Source organism: Mesoplodon mirus (assembly GCF_964341445.2).
Source record: "Mesoplodon mirus genome assembly, chromosome: 12".
NCBI lineage: Eukaryota > Metazoa > Chordata > Mammalia > Artiodactyla > Ziphiidae > Mesoplodon > Mesoplodon mirus.
Genome location: NC_138988.1, coordinates 25332803 through 25352237, shown reverse-complemented (window position 1 = coordinate 25352237; position 19435 = coordinate 25332803). Strand labels below are relative to the sequence as shown.

General features: G+C 46.6%; 1 protein-coding gene and 1 long non-coding RNA gene across 7 annotated transcripts in view; one reads left to right on the top strand and one right to left on the bottom strand.

Annotated features, from left to right (window-relative positions):
• The window catches only part of ADAMTS9 (ADAM metallopeptidase with thrombospondin type 1 motif 9), a 171935-nt gene extending 154822 nt beyond the window's left edge, over nucleotides 1-17113 (bottom strand). For all 3 annotated transcript variants that reach the window (XM_082639425.1, XM_082639426.1, XM_082639427.1), the window contains exons 1-3: nucleotides 16655-17113; nucleotides 15668-16065; nucleotides 10435-10597 (exon numbers count right to left, since the gene is read on the bottom strand). In XM_082639425.1, coding sequence (XP_082495551.1) covers nucleotides 10435-10597; nucleotides 15668-16065; nucleotides 16655-16769 — 676 coding nt within the window. In that variant the 5' untranslated portion in view covers nucleotides 16770-17113. The remainder of the gene's footprint in view (nucleotides 1-10434; nucleotides 10598-15667; nucleotides 16066-16654) is intronic.
• The window catches only part of LOC309814079, a 182518-nt gene continuing 177086 nt past the window's right edge, over nucleotides 14004-19435 (top strand). For all 4 annotated transcript variants that reach the window (XR_014295603.1, XR_014295604.1, XR_014295605.1 and 1 more), the window contains exon 1: nucleotides 14004-14455. This is a non-coding gene — a long non-coding RNA (uncharacterized lncRNA). The remainder of the gene's footprint in view (nucleotides 14456-19435) is intronic.

Genomic DNA, 19435 nt, shown 5'->3' with positions numbered 1-19435 from the left:
CAGGACATGAAATGTTTGCAATAAAAAAAAGAAACCATGTATGAAATAAGTGTCTGCAAGTGAAGAGAATGAAAAGACAAGCCGTAGTCTGGGAGAAAGTGTTTGTAAACTACATGTTTGATAAAGGGCTTATATCAGAATACAGTATAAAGTACTCTCAAACTTCAATAATACGAAAACAAACATTCCAATTAAAAAAAAATGGAACAGACTTGAACAGACACTTCACCAAAGAAAATACACGGACAGCAAATAAGCACATCATTGGTCGTTAGGGAAACATAAATTAAAACTGCTACGAGATACCACTACACATCTATTAGAATGGCTAAAATTAAAAAATAAAACCAAACAAACAAAATATTGGCAATACCAAGGGCTAGCAAAGATGCAGCAGACCTTTTATACCCTGCTGCTGGGACTACAAAATGGTACGGTCACTTTGAAAAGGAGATGGGCAGTTTCTTATAAAGTTAAACATATGCTTACCACATAACCCAGATATCTCACTTCTAGGTATTTACCCAACTGAAAACGTATGTTCACCCCAAAATCTGCATGCAAATGTTTACAGTGGTTTTATTTGTAATTGTCAAAACTTTATCCCTCAACTGGGTAAACAAATTGTGGTCTACCCATACAATGGAACACTATTCAGCAATAAAAAGGGATGAATTACTGATACAAGCAACAGTGTGGATGAACCTCAAATGCACCATGCTTAATGATTCTATTTATATGACATTCTGGAGAAAGCCAAACTATAGAGACAGAAAATGGGGGCTGCCGCAAAGCACAGCAGGAATCATTCTCTATCTTGACTGTGATAATCGTTACCTGACTGTATGCCAAAACTTGCAGAATTATACACGAGAAAAGATGACTGTTTCTGCATGTAAATTACACCTTAATAGAAAAAAAATGGAAGAAAATACTAGAAAATATTAATGGAAAAGAAAAAGATTTGTAAAATATTAAAATAAAATCTTAGCAGAAAAATTCTGAGGTCCAGCACATGAACGTGAACTTTTTCCACACACCACAGGCTAAGTGCATTCTCAACACGCCACTCTAATTCCAATGTCACGTGAGAGATGAGGAATCAATAAAAAATGAACATTTGCCCCTTGTTTAACCTTACTCCCTCTCAGAGTCCACCACCCACATGAATACACCACCATATCTAGCATTTCCTCCTGCTCTTTTTTTGTGATATGCGGAACACTTCATACTTATTAGTGAGCTGCAGTTGTACAGAATGTCCACGCAGAAGTCTGGGCCAGACACGAGCAGACCTTGGTTACCCATAAATAGCTACAATAATGATCCTATAATAATCCGATTATCACAAAGAACCTAACTTTGGCAGATGCCAATATAAAAATGTAAACCTCCAATTACATCTCAATAAAACTGAAACAAAAAATTTAAACCTCAATGATATGAGTAAATAGCACTTTATTAAATGAATGGGTTTAGACGAAGAGAACGCTCATATGAAGAGAACCGAGAGATTCTCCAATGCCTTACTTCAAAAAGCTGCTCAGGTGAAGGTCTGAAAGCCCTCAGATTAACTCCAAGTACTTCCTGCCACTGGCAGCCTGTACATCTGATGGCAGCCCTCTGTCCTAGCTAGCCTTCTGCTCTTTCTTACATCCCTTCCTTAGAGGACATGCATCTTAACCTGTTTCAGGAGGTTACTGGGAAGATGAACAAACTAGCAAGTATCTGTCTGACCCTTTTCCTTGGGGCAGTGAATGGGTTTTTGAAGCAAGGAAAATAAACCACCCAGATTTGATGACAGGTGACAGGGAAAGCCCCTGATGTGGGATCAAGGTGAAGCAGGCCACCCTCGGGCTAACTGTGGATCCAGAATCCTATCAAAAGGCTCGTGGGAGGGGACAGGAAAGCACATCATACATCATGGAGATTCATTTCACATCCAAACCTAACTTGACGTTTTACATTCCCAACTGCAAACTGGCTCTTCTGGGCTTCAAAACACAGGTGACTGAAATTCTTGAATGGTAGCTAAGGTAGGCTCAGTGAATATTGTAAACTGAGGATCTTTCTACCGGTAGCTTTGGAAAAAAAAAAAGAAGGCTATCAAGGTACTCCAGACAAAGAGTCAAAAACCAACCTAGGGGCTTCCCTGGTGGCACAGTGGTTGAGAGTCCGCCTGCCGATGCAGGGGATAAGGGTTCGTGCCTCGGTCCGGGAAAATCCCACATGCTGCGGAGCAGCTGGGCCCGTGAGCCATGGCCGATGAGCCCGCGCATCCAGAGCCTGTGCTCTGCAATGGGAGAGGCCACACAGTGAGAGGCCCGCGTAACGCAAAAAAAAAAAAAAAAAAAAAAACCAACCTAACACACCGCCTTTTGTGCTCAAGGAAATTACTCTGATAAGTGGCTCATTCCTGGTGGCTCTGTTCTTGCTATGTGCTCTGGGTTTGGGGGCTGACCCTGCTCTTCCGAACTCGTGCAAATGCACCCTGACCTTATGATAAAGATGAATCAAGGAGTAAAAGAAATGGAAAGGAAAGAAAGGGCCATAGGGAGCATAACTAAAAGTAGACCGAAAATAGTGATTTTAACAACAGCAGCAATGACAACAGAGTGACAAGTTCCTTAAGAGACCTAACAATCAACTGCAAGGCGGGGACCTTGTTTAGATCATCATCTAAACAAATGGACTGTAAAAAGGCATTTGGGGACAATCAGGAAAATTTTAACATAGATACTGTTTAGGTGATATGGAGTAATTACTGTTGATTCTGCTCACCCTGACAAATACTATTACAGTTATGTTAGAACATATCCTCATTTTTCAGAGGTGCATGTTGGAGTATTTAGAAAATGTCATGATACCTGTGTCTACTTTAAAATACTCCAACAAAAAGGGAAAATAAGACGCAAATGTGGAAAAAAAATCTTTGTCATCATTAACTGTAGATGGTGCATATGCTGGTGGTTCATGTTACCGCTGCCTCTATTTTTGTGTGTTTAAAGATGTTTGTAATAAAACGCTTTTTAAAAAACATGATGAAAATTTTTTAAAAATTAGATGAGAACAGTTCCTGTATTAGAAGTTGTTTTTTTTACTCTCCTTTGCCAATTATTTTGGAGTGTTGCACTATTAATACGAATGTTAAAACAAAAGAAAAGCAATTATTTTCATATAAATGCCACAAGAAAGATAAAGGTGAAGAAATAAGCTCAAGAATTCAGTTATTTAAAACAGTGCTTTTCTAGAAATTTACAGATGATTTTAGAGGTCACTGTTTTTATTGACTATTAGACATAAAGTCCATCGAAAAATCTAAAAAAGGGAAAAAATGTATAAAGATGGATGAGGAACAGAAAGAGGTAAATGAAAAGAAATTAAGCCAAAACAATAAACCCCAAATGGCAGAATCTATCTTTAAAGAGTCCACTCGGTCCTGGGTTTGAGGGCCAGCTGTTTCCCTTACACACTGTGGACAAGTTCATTCACATTGCTGAGCTGAGTTTTCTCATCTGTAAAGTGGGAATAACTGGCACGTCTTCCTCCCCGGAATATGATCCAGGAGTAAATGGAAAAACTCATAATGTGCTTTCACATTGACCGGCACATGGTTCCTTCAATGTGGCCTGTTCTTAGGCTACAAAGTTGAGGGGAAGGATCTGAGGAGAGAAAAAGGCTGTGGGAAAATGGCAGCACACTGGCCTCTCACACAAATCACTAATTAGCCCACGACTACCAGACCTGCTTACATCCAGGCAGGACTATGAGGGCAGCCAAAGCTTCTGTCACTGCCTGGAACCTTCAAGCTGTCCCAGAATTGTTTACTTGAAGCCCCCCTCAGAGGTCTGCTCCTTACTTCTGTCTCTCACTCCATTTGGGCCCAACTTTCAGGGCAGCTAATCTAATCAGCTAATCTATGCTAAATTATTAATGGAATCCAAGAGGTTAATGTGTAACAAGTACACACTCCCACGGAGGCAAGCTGGAGACACAGGTCTCTGTGAGTCATCAGAGCCTTGGTGGGAACTCCGGGCAGCAGGCAACCCTCCTCATATCAAATCAAATTCTAGGAAGGCATTTTAAAAATTATTTAAAAAGGGCTTCCCTGGTGGCACAGTGGTTAAGAGTCCGCCTGCCGATGCAGGGGACACGGGTTCATGCCCCGGTCCGGGAGGATCCCACATGCCGCCGAGCGGCTGGGCCCGTGAGCCATGGCCGCTGAGCCTGCGCATCCGGAGCCTGTGCTCCGCAACGGGAGAGGCCACAGCAGTGAGAGGCCCACGTACCAAAAAAATAAATAAATAAATAAATAATAAATAAATAAATAATTTAAAAAAATTCATATAAAAATGCAATCGAATCAACAAAGGGACAGGCCAAAAAATCCTTTAACTAGACCAGGACAAAAGGGTTATGGAAAATGGTATGTTTAGGAGCTCTATAACCCGTTCTATGCCTCTGTTTTCTTATCTGCAAAAATGAAGGTTTGAGGTAAGGATTAAGTATAATCCATGTGAAGCACATGCAACAGTGCCTGCCATGCAGTAGGCACTCAACAAACATTAGCCACTGTTAGTATTAGTTAAGGATGAGACTACATAGAAGTCAAAAGGGATGCTCTGAAAGTTTAAGTGAAAAAGGATTTTCTAGATGGCAGCTTCCATTTGTGCTTTCAATGAAGTTTGGCTCACAGCATAGCACCCTGGAATCAGATCTGGGTTCAAGTGTCAGGTCCACTTCCTACCAGCTGTGTGACTTTGGACAAGTGGCTCAACGTCACTGAGCTATAATTTTCTCAGCTGTAAAATAAGGATAATAATACCTACCCTGTAGTATTGATGAATGAATTACATATGACAATGTACGAAAGTGTGTAGCACAGTGATTCCATAGGTGCATCCTAAGAGCCCAAAAAATGATGGCTTTAATCATCATCTTGTATTTTCCAGCCTTTGCAATTGCATCCTTGGGAGCCCAACCCAGAAGTGACAGTACATTCTAATGGGGGTGATGGGTAGAGTCCCCAGTGCCTAATAGAGACTAAGCCATGGTAATCCCATCGTAATCCTACAGTTGGTTAGTCTAACAGCCACAAGGCAATTTAGCTGGGTGAGGATGGAGTCTCAGCTTTGACCAACTGGGGTGTCCCAAAGAAGTAGCCATGAGGCAGGAATTTTATCTTCCTGGTTATTGAGATTATCTCATTCCAAAGGCAAAAACATGGTATCTTGCCTTGGCTGTTGCTCCCCGGTGACAAGTGCCAAGGGGCTACAAAATAACTACATGCCACCACCCCCACTACTTTTTTTTTTTTTTTTTTTTTTTTTGCGGTACACGGGCCTCTCACTGTTGTGGCCTCTCCCGTTGTGGAGCACAGGCTCCGGACGCACAGGCTCAGCGGCCATGGCTCACGGGCCCAGCCGCTTTGTGGCATGTGGGATCTTCCCAGACTGGGGCACGAACCCATGTCCCCTGCATCGGCAGGCGGACTCTCAACCACTGCGCCACCAGGGAAGCCCCCCATTGCTTTTTTTTTTTTTTTTTTTTCTTTTTGCGGTATGCGGGCCTCTCACTGTTGTGGCCTCTCCCGTTGCAGAGCACAGGCTCCGGATGCGCAGGCCCAGCGGCCATGGCTCACGGGCCCAGCCGCTCCGCGGCATATGGGATCCTCCCAGACCGGGGCACGAACCCGTATCCCCTGCATCGGCAGGCGGACTCTCAACCACTGCGCCACCAGGGAGGCCCCCCCCATTGCTTTTTAACTGCATTTTTTGACTGCATTTTTTGATTATGAAACTATTATAGAATCACAGCAAAAACTATATAAAAATATAAAATAAAAAGGGAAGGACTGCCTATCTTCCTACCAATAAGACATAGTCCCTTTTAACATTTTTGTGCACGTTGCTTCAGATTTTTTTCTTTATACATATATGCTCCTCCACACGCTTCGCCATCATTTTTTAAAAAATGAGCTCATACCCTACATACAACTTCATCACTTGTGTGTTCACTTGATATATCTATTTCTGTGTTTGTCTGCCATCATATTTAATGGCTGCATAGGAATCCATCAAATGCAGACTTCATAAATCATTGATCTATCCTCCAACCAAAGGCACTTAGGTTGTTTCCAGCCTTTTGCTATATTAAACAACACCAGACTGAGTATTCTCACATAAACCTCTATACACAATTGTCCAATTACTTCCTTAGAAGTGGCACTGATGGGTCAACAAGTGTACAATTTTTAAATGCCTTATGAAACAAAACAAAACAAAACAAAACAGCTAGCCTTGCTGAGATGGGAGGTTGAGAGAGGCATTTTAGTAACAGAGAGACACTGTCTTTTAGGCCCAGGTAAACAAAACAGCCTTCTGTTGGCCTTCTCCCCTGTCTTCCTATCATTCACCTACTGGGAAACACGTCTCTGTCACTAATGAAAACAACTAAATCCTCCTGTGCAAAATCCAGGGTCCAAGAGCGAGTGTCTGTGAGACAAAACTTGGGGTGTCATCTGGAAATGCAATGCGAAGGGTCAGCAGGAAGTGGCTTATAAAGGCAACAAACTCTCCCAAAGGGCTCCCATGAGCCTACCACTTGGCCCCCCTGATGTGCAGGGCAGGCAGGCAGTCACCTCACTGACCTCAACTGAGGACCCAGTGGGTAGGGGGACGAGTCACAAGGGCACGCCGTAAGGAAGAGAAGCCACGCCACAGTCCATCCTGAATTCTGAGGGACCCACCAACAGGATGAAAACCACAAATTGATGCAGATGCACTCAAGTGGCCCATGTGTATACACACAGACACAACCAATGAAGGCATAAGAGAAACACAGTCACTGGGCTAAGAGGAAGTTGCAAGAAATAAAATTTCAAAATGCTGCATTAGGTACAGATAACCATGCAGACAGAAAGGGCTCTCAGTCGTGCTGCTCGCTGGCAGGGGGACCTTGGGCAAGTTCCTTATGGGCCCTCTATGACCAGGTAACCAAGAAGCTCTAAGCTTAACCACAGAGATCTGATTAACTTTGGGGTTTGGTATTTTGAGTTTTCTTTCCCTGGCTATGGTGTTTTAATTTCTATTTTTACAATCTTTAAAAAAAAAAATCTCCCTTTCAGTGATTGTCTACCATCTGTCCTGGAAGCTTCCACTGTTTCATACTCATTTAGTCCTGACTACCCCCTTGGAAGGTATATGTTATTCTTACTTTATGCTCTAAACGTGCTTGAGGTCACACATCTAACTGGAAAAAAGATGGTTCCTGGTTTTATGCTCATGGTACAGAGGAGTTACCCAATAAATAGCTCATGGCTGAATGAATACATGCACACATGAATGAATAAATTATGTTGTAGACTCCTTTCTAAACCCATGAAGTTTTCACTATATAAGACTCCTTCTACAGGTGTCTTTTTTTTTTTTTTTTTTCCGGTACGCGGGCCTCTCACTGCTGTGGCCACTCCCGCTGCAGAGCACAGGCTCCGGACGCGCAGGCCCAGCGGCCATGGCTCACGGGCCCAGCTGCTCCGCGGCATGTGGGATCCTCCCAGACCGGGGCACGAACCCGTATCCCCTGCCTCGGCAGGCGGACTCTCAACCACTGCGCCACCAGGGAAGCCCTACATGTGTCTTTTTGATAGAAGTTATCTCAGAATCTTTTTTGAAAATTAGACATACATCAACAATCAGAAATGAGCAAGACTTCTCTATTCCATCTATAGGAAACAGGTGTCACCGCCACAGTGCCCTGTCCCAGGAAGACTGTCATAATCCAGCAACTGAAGGGTTACACCTAGCTCAGCAGGGGGCTTCCAGGGGCCTGCTCCCAGGCTTGGGTGACCTCACATTCTGATGGTTTCTTGTTGAATATATAGGGTATCACTCCTGGAAATAGGTAACTTAACGTCCCAGGCCTACAGTTTGTGCTCATCTGGGTAGAATTAGCATGATGACCTAGAGCTAGTTTCCTCTAGCTCGAATATTTCATCACACTATGAGAAGAGAAAATGGAAAGCAGTGAAGGAGAAAGCCAAGTCCAGGGCAAAGGCAGTACTGGCTATGGATAGTGGTCACTGCCCGAAATCCAACTTTAGTGGGAACTCTCACATTTAGCTGAACTTCTGAATCACCTGGAGCACTTAGTAAACCCACTGATTCTTGCTCTATTTCACTTCCCTGCAAGAGGTGTTTGTTTGTTTAAAGACTCTGCATGAGGCTCCCAGGGTACTTCTAAAGTTTATCTCTGATTACCAGCTGCTGCTCTTTTAATAGGGGAAATCCCTGAAGCTGAATGAATTGACATTTGCAGAGAGGATATTTTCCCCTCTGGCCAGAGGGACTTCTCCCATCCCCACCAGCTTTTTCACTCCCTGTGCCAAGGCTACCTGGTTTTGGAGGTTTCCGTGACCTGCTGGTCCATCCCTCTAATGGCTGCTGGTGAACTGTGCCATATTCCAAAGTTCTCTCCAACTGTTCTGAGCCGCCTGCATCTGAATTCAAAGAAGGGGTGCAGAAGCAGCTGGAAGAGAGAAACCAGAGTGGCATAGTCCAGCAGCAACCTTTGAAAAAAGCCAATCAAAACTGCCAGGCTTCTGATTCATCACACGGGGTGAAGGAAGGGCCTGTCATATCGGTCACTGGCAAGCAAAAACCAGAAAGAAAACCAGAAGTTGGCACTGGTGATTTGAAAGGCAGCACTCAAAGGCCCTCACCAATAATTAGAACCCAAATAAAGCTGTTTTGAAAAATTAAGGCATCTTTTGTTGTCCTCAATCTTTACTTTTTCAGATTCCCTCCTTTTTGTGTTTTCAACTGAACTTGACAATGACTTGTCCAGAAAATCAAATGTCTACTTACTTGGATAATTAAATTGAAAAATGAACCCTGAGGATTTTTGGAATGATAGTATTAAGAAAGACTTTTCTCTTCCTCTCTTGAATCACATTATTTCCTTTTTATTACATGATATATGTATGTTTTAGATACATGTATAAAATATGCACTGGCTATTTCAGAATTCAAGAAGTAAAGGTCAACATTCTTACTAGCATAGTCAAAAAGATGTGATAAATGTCTTGTCATTGAACTTGCCAGCAGCTGGCAGTCTTGGCACCGTGGCTATTGTTTCTGAGTACACCCTTCCCTCAGACTCCCACCTCCACCCCTTGGCTCTGTAGAGAGTCTGACTGACAGAATATTTTAGTTATGTTCCATCTAGCCCTGGTGGTTAAGAACACAGGACTGGATGGGATAAAGCCGAAAGACTTAACGATGCCATATGCTACAACTTGGCTATACCAGGTTATAAGCAGCCAATGTCATCCCTTGTTAAAGGATTCACTTCAGAAATAATAATTCCAGGAGAGAATAGGACATCACACTCTGTCACAGTGGAAGAACCTGATACAGATACAAGATGAAACAAGTGATCATTTTAGGAAAACCCCCTTCGTCTTGAATTTTGGTCTTATTTAGAGAAGCCAGAAAGACTCTGAGAAGTTATTTAGTTTGGGGAAGCAACTTTTGAAAATAAAGAATAGGGAGAGAGATAATTTTCAGAAAGAGGAAGTCCAAGAATAAAAAAGATGGTATTTTAACAAACACCCTAAAACACAGGACCAAATACATGGATGGTTTCTAATGACACACTATCATCAGAGAGAAAATAACAAGGCTTCAAAGACAGTGAAAGGGTGCTTCAAGACTGCAGAATGAGAAGCATACAGAAGCATAAGCTTTCCAGTGTGCCCAGAGGACATACCCCTGACACTGGCTAAGTGTGTCAGCACCAAGCCTCAAAGAATCTGACCAGGATGGAAGAAGATCTATGGTGGGCATATATGCATTCGATTGACACCTGACAGTGCAACCCACAGCTCCATTCCTCTATTTCCTGAAGCCACAGAACATTAACTAAACTGAAATTGATTGGAAAATTCCAATAAACATATAGAAGTTTTTGTGCATTGCATTTGTTAAGACTTTTTCATAACCCTACATTGTAAAAAAAAAAAAAAAAAGTCCAAATGAATAGAAAACACCAACACAGCAAGAAAACACAAGCAATTGCTGATTGAGGATACGGCGACAATAGCCTCAAGACATTACTAAAGCATAATTCTAAACATGAGCAAGTTCAACAAAAGAGGCAGCTCTGTCCAGAGTGGGCTTGGAGTCACTGCTCTTTGAGTTCGAATCCTGGATTTGTCACTTATTCACTGTGTGACCTTGGACAAGTTACTAAACCTCTTCATAGTTTCCACATTTGTACTGATACAATGGGGATATACCTACCTGGCTTGAAGACTGAATAAAAGACAATGTAAATGGTAGCACTCTGTAGCCTGTGAAAGAGCTACATCTTTGTAGCCTGGCAATTAACCCAGCTCACACAGCGGGGGTCTCTGCTTAAGGAAGAAGCAAATACCTGAGGTGTCACATGAACGCCTTCCTGTTGAGGGCTCTCTGTGAGGGGTGCTGAGCCTATAGATAACGTGGGGCTTGTTTTGTTCCTCTTCACCTTCTTGCTCATCAATGTACAGCAGTGGTTCAATAAAATAATCCCCATCATGGGACCGGAATGTGCCCAGCTGCAAATAAAGAGAGATGAGAGGTTGATTTAATATAACTCAGCCACTGGGAGGAAAAGGACAGTGGAATGTTGCCAAGTGAATGGCACCATTTACCCAATCCCTTTCCCATGAGGGCTGCTTAAACTGAAAAGTCCTCCCGACATATTTGGAGAAGCAGTTGTTTTTTTTGTTTTTTTCCCCACTCTCTGCCATATCAGTACCTTACCCTTGATTGGACTCTACTTTATTGCACCTGCTATCCAAACCTGTCTGTGAGAAATACTTCCTTGGTGCTCAACTTCTAATTATATACACTCCTACAGACTGTTGAAAGAGAGTGTTTCTGTGCATTAAGACAGCCTGGAAACAGCTCCAAAAGCAAAAGCCTACCCAAGGAAGCCTCATTATGACTTCAAAATTGAAAGCATATGTTGACCACAAGGCACTTAAGGTGGTGCCACCTGTGACACTGGCACACGAGTCTCTTACCACCCCTTCCCTTGGCCATAGGGAGTGACATAGGATAAGACTTTGCAGTCAGGCTGCCAGAGGTTCCAATCCCAGCACTGCCACTTACCCACCCACCTTGGGCAAGTTCCTTAACTGCTCTGAGCTTCAGCTTCCTTGTTTATCAATTAAGGACAAAAATACTTTCTGTCACTTATTGTGCAGATTAATAAGATAATGCGTGTGAAGTGCTTAGCAAAGTGATAACTTGTAAGGACTTAGAACACATGAGTGGCTTTTGGTGTTGCAGGGTTAGCCTCTAACCACCAGGATATAATTTGCATTTGCCAATCACTCTAAGCACCTTGAAAGAGGTAACTCTTTCTCCTCCCCTTCCCAAGCACCAAGTTTTGCAAATGATAAATGGTGATTCAAAGTTGAACCACCCAAACAAAACATTACAAGAACACTAAAAAGTTCCCCATGCCATGCTGGTTGGCAGTGTTTCAAGGGAAATAACAAGCTCTTCTTTCTCCATTGTTCCTTTTCCCTCAGTGGCGGGAAAAAGGCAGAGGCCTTTGACTTTCCCCTGGACATAGGGAAATGAATGTCCTTGAATGTCAGCAGCAGCATCAGCATCATCCAGGAGTTAGTTAGATACTCAAATAATCACACTCCACCCCAAATCTGATCTACTAAATCAAAGTATCTGGGGGTAGGGCCCAGGAATTGAAATTTTAGAATTCTTGGGCATGATAAAGTTTTCAAGCACTTGGCTAAGACACTGGGGTTCCCAAACTCAGCTAAGTGTCAAAATTACCTAGGAAGTTGAAAAAAAATTTAGATTTGGGGCACCACCCTATATCTGCAGATTTAGAATTTCCAGTGGTGAGGACTAACATCTGTATTTTTTAAAAAGCTCTCCATGTGGCTCATGAACCACTGACTTAAAGAGAAGACAGCTCTAGTGTCGTCTGGTGTCAAGATAAGAGACAGAGTAACTGGTGTCCAGAGAAGAAGTGATTTAACAAGTTTATTTTCACCCAGGCACCTCTCTCCATTTTCAACATACAACTCTGGTGTTCTCTGAGCACAGAGCAGGAAGTTGACTACAACATGGGAAAGCTACTAGAGACCGGCTATAAATACTGAGAAAGAATCTGGGAGCCCATCTGGTGAAGATCTGGCAGCTTTGATTATTGAAAGAGGAAACTGAGGCCCAGAGGGAGGAACTGGCTTATCCCCTTCAGTGATACAGAAGCAGCTGAATGGTACCCATGGTGAATCTAGAACTCAGGTACCCTGACTCTAGTCCAGTGCCTTTAAAAACAAACAAACAAACAAAAACTTTGAAATTCTCTTTAAGAACATAGATTCATTCTCTGGCCCATGGTTAAGAGTATGGGTCAGAAGGATTGGGTGGGAACCACAACTCTGCCACTTACTAGCTGTGAAACCTCTAGCAAGGCCCCAACTCTCAAAGCCTCAGTGTCCTCATCAGCAAAATGGGTTGTTTCAAGGATTGGGCTGTTGTAAGGATTTAGATGCAATAATGCATACATAAAATACTTATTATAGTACAAGACACATAGTAAGAGTTCAATAAATGGTATCCATGTGAAGTCAAATTAATTTTGTGGCTGATTCACAAAACAATTGCTTGACTGAAGAGTAATCCTTTCTTGGGTAAGGTGACCATTTATTCAAACACAGGTACTAAGTGCTTACAATATACAAGGCTCCAATATGGGAGAGAAAGGAATTGATGCTGACCCTACTGCCAAGGAAAAGGGGATAGAACACGTGTTCCAAGAACCATACTACAAGGGACAGCGTACTAAACATCAAAGAGAGATGCAGGTAAGAGTCTATGAAAGTGGAGACGGAGAGATGACAGCAGTCTGAAGGACGACAGAGAGGTTTCCTGGGGAACAAGATACCTTAGTTACACTTTGACAGATGGGTATGATTTGAGCATGTGAAGCAGGGTGAGATCACCAAGTAAATCCAAAGGCCCAAAGGCTGTGAGGCAGAACTAGGACGGGAGGGAAATGCAGAGAAATGCGTGACAGCAGGTTGCCTGAAATGCAGGATTTGTGAAGGAAAGTTTAACAGATGAGACTGGACATGTGGATGTGCAAGGGGTGAGGAGGTACACTGTCAATGGTCTCAAGTGCCAGATGGAGGAGTTTACAGTCGTTCACTAGGCAGTGGGGCGGTCTGTGAAGTAAACGAACAGGGTAGCCATGCGATCTTGTGCCTTGTCATCATTAATCTGTTAGCAGTGTGTGGCAGGGATTAAAGAAAAAAGACCAGAGAAGAAGCCAGATGGAAATATTTCTTAGACGTCAGTCCTAACGACAGAGGAAGAGAGAGGGAAAGAGGTCTAGAGTCATAGTAGGGATGTTCAGAACAGGTGAGAAACGCATCTGAGAGGGAATTCAGGGAAACTAGTAACTGACCGGTGGGGTGACAGGAGGGGGGAAGGTTGGCATGACTCACTCTGAAGAGTGAAAGATTTCCAGGAAGGTTTCCTGCGTGGGCCACGAGGAACGTCAGGATACTATTAGTACTGAAACGGTAAGGGGGCATCTTGGGAGGAAAGATAAATTCCAGGAGGAAGACAAAGGGGCAAGCGTTTTGGAGCTAGATTCGTCCCTGAAGATAGAAACAGCCAGCTCATATGAAAAAACAGCTTTTTCATATGTATGCCAGACCTTGCCCCCCACCCCCCCAAAAAAGGGCCAGATTGCAAATTAAACGCAATATAAATGGACTCCTCAAGGTCTAGACGGTCAGTCCTTCTGAAGTCCCGGCCCTCAGTTCCCTGAGAGAGTTACGACTCCGCAGTTAACACGTGCGAGTTACCACCTAAAATTGCCAATAGAAACTAAGGTCCTGCGCAGTAAAACATACCACTGCTGGGGCCACTCAGTGGGGTGTGGAGGCGGGGAGGGAGGAGGAGTAAAGGCTGTTTACAAACTTGACGTACACACGTAGCCCTATCAGTAAGGTTCTGGAATTGTGGGTTACAACCTTCGGATCTGGGGACACTCTGATGCCCTGGGTTCCGGCACCTGACTTGTGCCCACCCAAACCCCAACCTTGCTAAGAACAGAAAGCTTCCAGGCGTCTTGGGGCAGCGGTGACTCACTGCAGCACCCCCTCCCCTTCGCCTAACTGCCGTCTCCGCCCACCCCCAAACCATGTCAACAACGCATGGCGGCTCTGGGAGCTTTGCTGGGGGCTAAAGGCGTTCATCTTCGTCTTCGCATCCCAGCAGGCTAACCCTCCCCCGTTCGAGTCTTCAAGCTTGCCTCGCTCCCCACCCGACCCCTCGGTCGAGCAGCGGAGACAGATGAGACATCCAGATGCGGGACTCTGGAGCCACTCATAGCAGCGCGTGGAGCGGGCAGCCAAGAGCCCCGGGTAAGTATCCAAACTCCCACTTGGAAAAGGTAACGACGGGGAGTTAATCGGTGCTCTGGGGAAAAGTAATCGTATCACGGGGGCGCAGGGCGAAGAGGGCCCGTGCGCTGGGAGAGTCTGACCCGCGATAGTTTGTGCGTCATGGCGCGAGTCAGAAACGCACGTCGCTTGGGAAAGTCCTAGAACAGCTCTTGCTCGGGTCAGAACCTTACAGCGGGTCCTCAAATAGCAAGACTGAAGAGGGCGGACACCGCGTGGGGCCCACTGGAGGGCAAGTGGGGCGGGGGGGGCTGTAACTAAGTAGGGGGTAGGGGTATCAACTTGGATCCCCTGCTAAGTGCGTATTTTGCAGCGCAGAGAGGTGGCCGCCCCGCCCTCTCGCCTTCCCTCTCTAGGGAAACGCGCGCCGCAGGCTCTCTTTTCCGATTCTCTGGCACCCCATGGGTGGTGGAAACCCCAGAACTGAAACCTCCTCCGGGCAGCCTCTCCAAGCTCTCTCCCAGTATTTCTGCTTCTTGGGGCCACCCCACCAGCAGGGTGCAGAGTCGCACTGCGCCGCACCCCCATTCCCAGTTTCCTCCCTAATGCAAAGCGTCCAGGGCAGGCTCCGCCCCATTCCCCGCCCCCTGAGCCCTCGGCCCACCCTTCCGTTCCTGGGACAGGACTGGTTCCCTGTCAATCCAGTTCAGCCTCAGGGTTCCTGGCGCGTGAAAAAAGGCCCTGAGAGAACGTGGGGACTCTAGATTACGCAGCGCCCTCCAAGACACACGGAAGGAACTCCCCATACCCGTGGCTGGGGATTCTCAGCCCACACCCCCGACTCAAGACGCGCCAATGAGGAGTCGGGTTCTCCCTGCGCTCAGCTGCTCCGCTCCTGGGCGGCCGAGTTTGCAGCAAGGAAGGACAACTCTCTCCGAGTTTGGAAACCGACTTCCCAGCCACCTACCGGTGTGGGGCAACCCTCAGCTGAGTCGAATTCGGACCCCAGAAAGCTCCGAAACATCATGAACTCCCCGGGGGCGGATGCGTGCGCTCCTCTCGCGCACTCACCGGTGTAGCCACCCAAAGCGTAGGACGCAAAACAAGTTTGTAGCTGATACTTAACGCCAGAGCAGAGACGGCGCAGTGAGGGTCTTAGGCGAGAGCTCAATTAAGTCTCCTAGAAGCGGGTGAGCAGGCGAGAGGGCAGGGGAGGGGTGCGCGTCCACTTACCATTCCTGAGCAGAGGCTGATGACGGCCGTGTGCTCGTACTTGGTATTGACATGGCCTTTGTAGAAACAGTGCTTGAGTTCCGCTTCCTCCTCAGAATAAAACTTTGTCTGGTTCACCCCGGGTGCCCCGAGGAGGGTGACAGTGAACATTGGAGCGATAAATCCGGCATGGGCGGTGAGATTAAATAGAAATTGCTGGCCGAAGGCGGAGAGGCGGTAATGCGCTTGGGTGTAGGTAGCGGAGGAAGAGGAGGCGAAGGCAGGCCAGGGGTCAGAGGCAGAGTTAAGGCTCCGTCGCCTTCTTTTGAAGTGTACGTTCGTGGGAAAGGGTTCTCCGAGAGCGTTCACTCGGATGGGAGACGCGATTTCGTATTCGCTCAGAGTCTCTAATAGTTGCACTGCAGAGAGAAGCAGAGGCACATGAACCAATAATTCAATTTTCCACAAGTTTTAATTTAAAAATGAAGTGGGCGGTTTCGTCCTGAGTTATTTTCCAGCTTCCCCTCCTCCGCCCACCATTTGAGTCAATCCCTTCACCTTCAGTCACTGGACAAATATTTGCTGAACACCTACTATGTGCCAGGAACAGTGTTAGGCGCTGTCGGAGCCAGACAATGAATAAGTCAAAACACATAACATGATTACAGATCCTGACAAGTACCCTGAATAAAATAAAACACGCCACGATGTGGTGCCCCCAGTTACTAAGTAACTGTAGTTTGGGGCCTGGGGTGAGGAAGGAAAAAGATCCGGCTAAAAGAAGGGGGAGACGACAAAGTTCGTTCCACAGTGTGTCTCTCTCTAGAAATAGGCTGGGAATGACCTAAAGAAGGGAGAGGCTGCAAAGCGGGAGACAATTCTTTCTAGGAAAAGGAGAAAAGAGAGAGAGAGAGGGAGAGGCCTCAGCTGCGGGGTGCCCGCTGTCGGACACGGAGGCTGGGGAGCTGGCGACAGGGGCGGAGGGTCCCGGTGGCCGAGCCTCGTTACCTTGCCTCGGGTGCAGCCTGTCCCTGCGCACGGCCGCCGCGGCGTCTGGGCTCCCCGTCTCGGCCAGGTCCCGCACTAGAAGCGTTAGCAGTGTGGCCCAAGATACAAACTGCATGGTGCTCCCCACCCCTCCCCCGCCGCCCCCACTCCCCCCTCCCTCCTGCCCTCCTTGGCGGCTGCGGCGGCGACGCTAGGCAGCGGCCGCGGAGAGCGCTCGGAGCCCGGCGCCCGCCGCCAACTTTTGACTTTAGGAGTCGCTGAGGTCTCGCGGCGAGGGTCCCGTCTGCGCTCGGCTGAGCAACGCCGCCGCCTGCCGAGAGCTGAGCCGCTCGGGCCGCAGGAGGAGCCGGAGGAGGAGGAGGAGGAGGACTGGGGCTCGGCTGCTCGGCCGCATAATGTCCAGGGAGCGGGCAGAAGAAGGCGCGGAACGTGCGCTCCGAGGCGCGCCGGGCGCCCTGTGCTGGCGGGGATAGCGGAGCGGCTTCTTGAATGGGGGGCTGGGGGGCGGAGGCGGGGGGGGGCGCGGGTCCTCCGCTGCTCAAGTACCCAGGTCCCCGCCTCTAGGAGGAGAGGGGAGGAGAAAGAGGAGGGAGCGGGGACCGCCTCCTCCCAGATCGAGTCCGCTCCTCGGCCGCCCGTGCGGGACTCGTGCTCCCAGAGGCGCCGGGAGCGCTGGGGCAGCCCATTGCGGTCCCGCCACCACACCGGGACGGGCTTTCCTGAGACTCCCTGCCCTGGGGAGGGAGAGCGGAGAAAGTTCTCTCCCTTTCCTGGCGCTCCCAGTCTGTCTCCCTCCCGTCTCCTCTCTCCCTTCCGAATCTCTCTCCCTCGCCCTGCGTCTCTGTGCCGCTCTGTCTCTGTCCCCCCTTTCCCCCCTTGTGGTTTCTTCCCCCCCTCCCTCTCTAGTTCCCGCATCTCCCCCTTCCTTTTTCTTTTTCTCTGCTGTCCCCATCCCTCCCTCTTCTCTTTCCCCCTTTATGAATTTCTGTCCCTGACTACCCCTTCTTTTGGTTTCTTACAAGTGAAAGTGGCCCAGCGCAGGAGCGCCTTCCCTTCCTACAGTTTCTCACTAGGGGCGAGATTTGGCATCGGAGCTCCGCTCTTGGTTTAATCGCCTCAAGTCAAGAGGTTTAGAGTCGGGGTTCTTATTTTGCAGTTCGCGGTGTGTTTCAAATCCATGGTCTCCTGAAAGTTTCGCAAAGCTTTAAAGCTGTGCTTTTCCCAACCTCCGTCCCCATCGCGAGAAGGTCCATAGCTTTCTGTACGTCTCGGGCCCAAAAAAGGTTAAGAACCGATCTGGGCAGCGAGAGGAGGCGGGGACTTAGGCGCCCCCGACTGCCTCCGGGTTTAGAGATATGGGCATGGGGCGGGGGGGTGGGGGTGGGGGGAGGAGTGCGAGGGGACTGTCGTGGACTCGAGGGGAAGCACCAGTGCCTGGAGGGATTTCTCAATCACTTCCGCTTGCTTTTTGCCAGAGAGATGCTTGGAGCAGCTCAAAGCTGACACTTCAAGCTATAACTACCTCTGCCTTGGGATGCATATTTGGAAGTCAGAAGAATTCATGCCAGAGAGGGAGGATGTGGTTGGGGGGGGATGGGGGGATCGGGGTGGGGGGGAAGAGAGAGGGAGAGAGGTGTTTAATCCCTGATGTTTCAAACAGTTTCTGTAAAAATGAGTATTTGCCCAGAAGTCCCAGAAAGAGAGTTTTCTGTTGCTTGGTAGGCTGGCACTCAAGGTTGAAAATACCAAAGATTGCCAACACCGGGGACCAAATAGCAATATTCCATACGTGTCCACTACTCTGGAAACATTAATGCATATATTTCTCCTGGAAGAGGGAAAAATGACTTGGCAAGACTGAAATTTCCTAAAGAAGTTGTTAAACCAGATAGACCAATGTTGCCATTATCTGTCTGACTGGGATTTAGGATGGACACACAACGTAAAGATGGCAAAACAGAAATACCTGTCAAGTGCACAATCAGATTTTTAAAGGGTAACATTTAAAGCTTTTTCTTAAACCTTCAAAGTAATTGACTAAAAGACATTTCTGCTAATACACAATCTTTCTTTCCATTATGTAATAAAAATTCCTCACAATCACAGTGTCTGAGGTTTGCTGAGAGTTTAGCAAGGAACAGAAAAATATCAAGAAATCAAACTATTAGGTGATTCCTATGGAAAATATTCTAGGACATCCACTATAAAATTACTCAAAAATGTAGCACGTGTTCAGTATTTCCCATTAAACAATTTTCCTCTTTTTCAATTTAAATCTCCCCTGATAGAGAATCTAACAGTATAGAAATGATTATATGTAAGGATAGAAGTTTCCTTTGTGTACTCTTTCTCCCTAGTTTTCTTTCTAGGACTTGGCGTTAAAGGATGAACTTTGTGGGCCTCCCTGGTGGCGCAGTGGTTGAGAGTCCGCCTGCCGATGCAGGGGATACGGGTTCGTGCCCCGGTCTGGGAGGATCCCATATGCCGCGGAGCGGCTGGGCCCGTGAGCCATGGCCGCTGGGCCTGCGCGTCCGGAGCCTGTGCTCCGCAACGGGAGAGGCCACAACAGTGAGAGGCCCGCATACCGCAAAAAAAAAAAAAAAAAAAAAAAAAAAAAGGATGAACTTTGTTTACTGTTCTTTAAAATTGCTCCTAATACAACCAATCATTTCCACAGCTAATAGGGATGGAAAATACACAGTATCTCTTGCAACCTCCTGAGGTGACCAAGAGCCTGGATTTCTAAGCTTCTCATCCTCAGTGAGTCTGTTCATCCTTTCT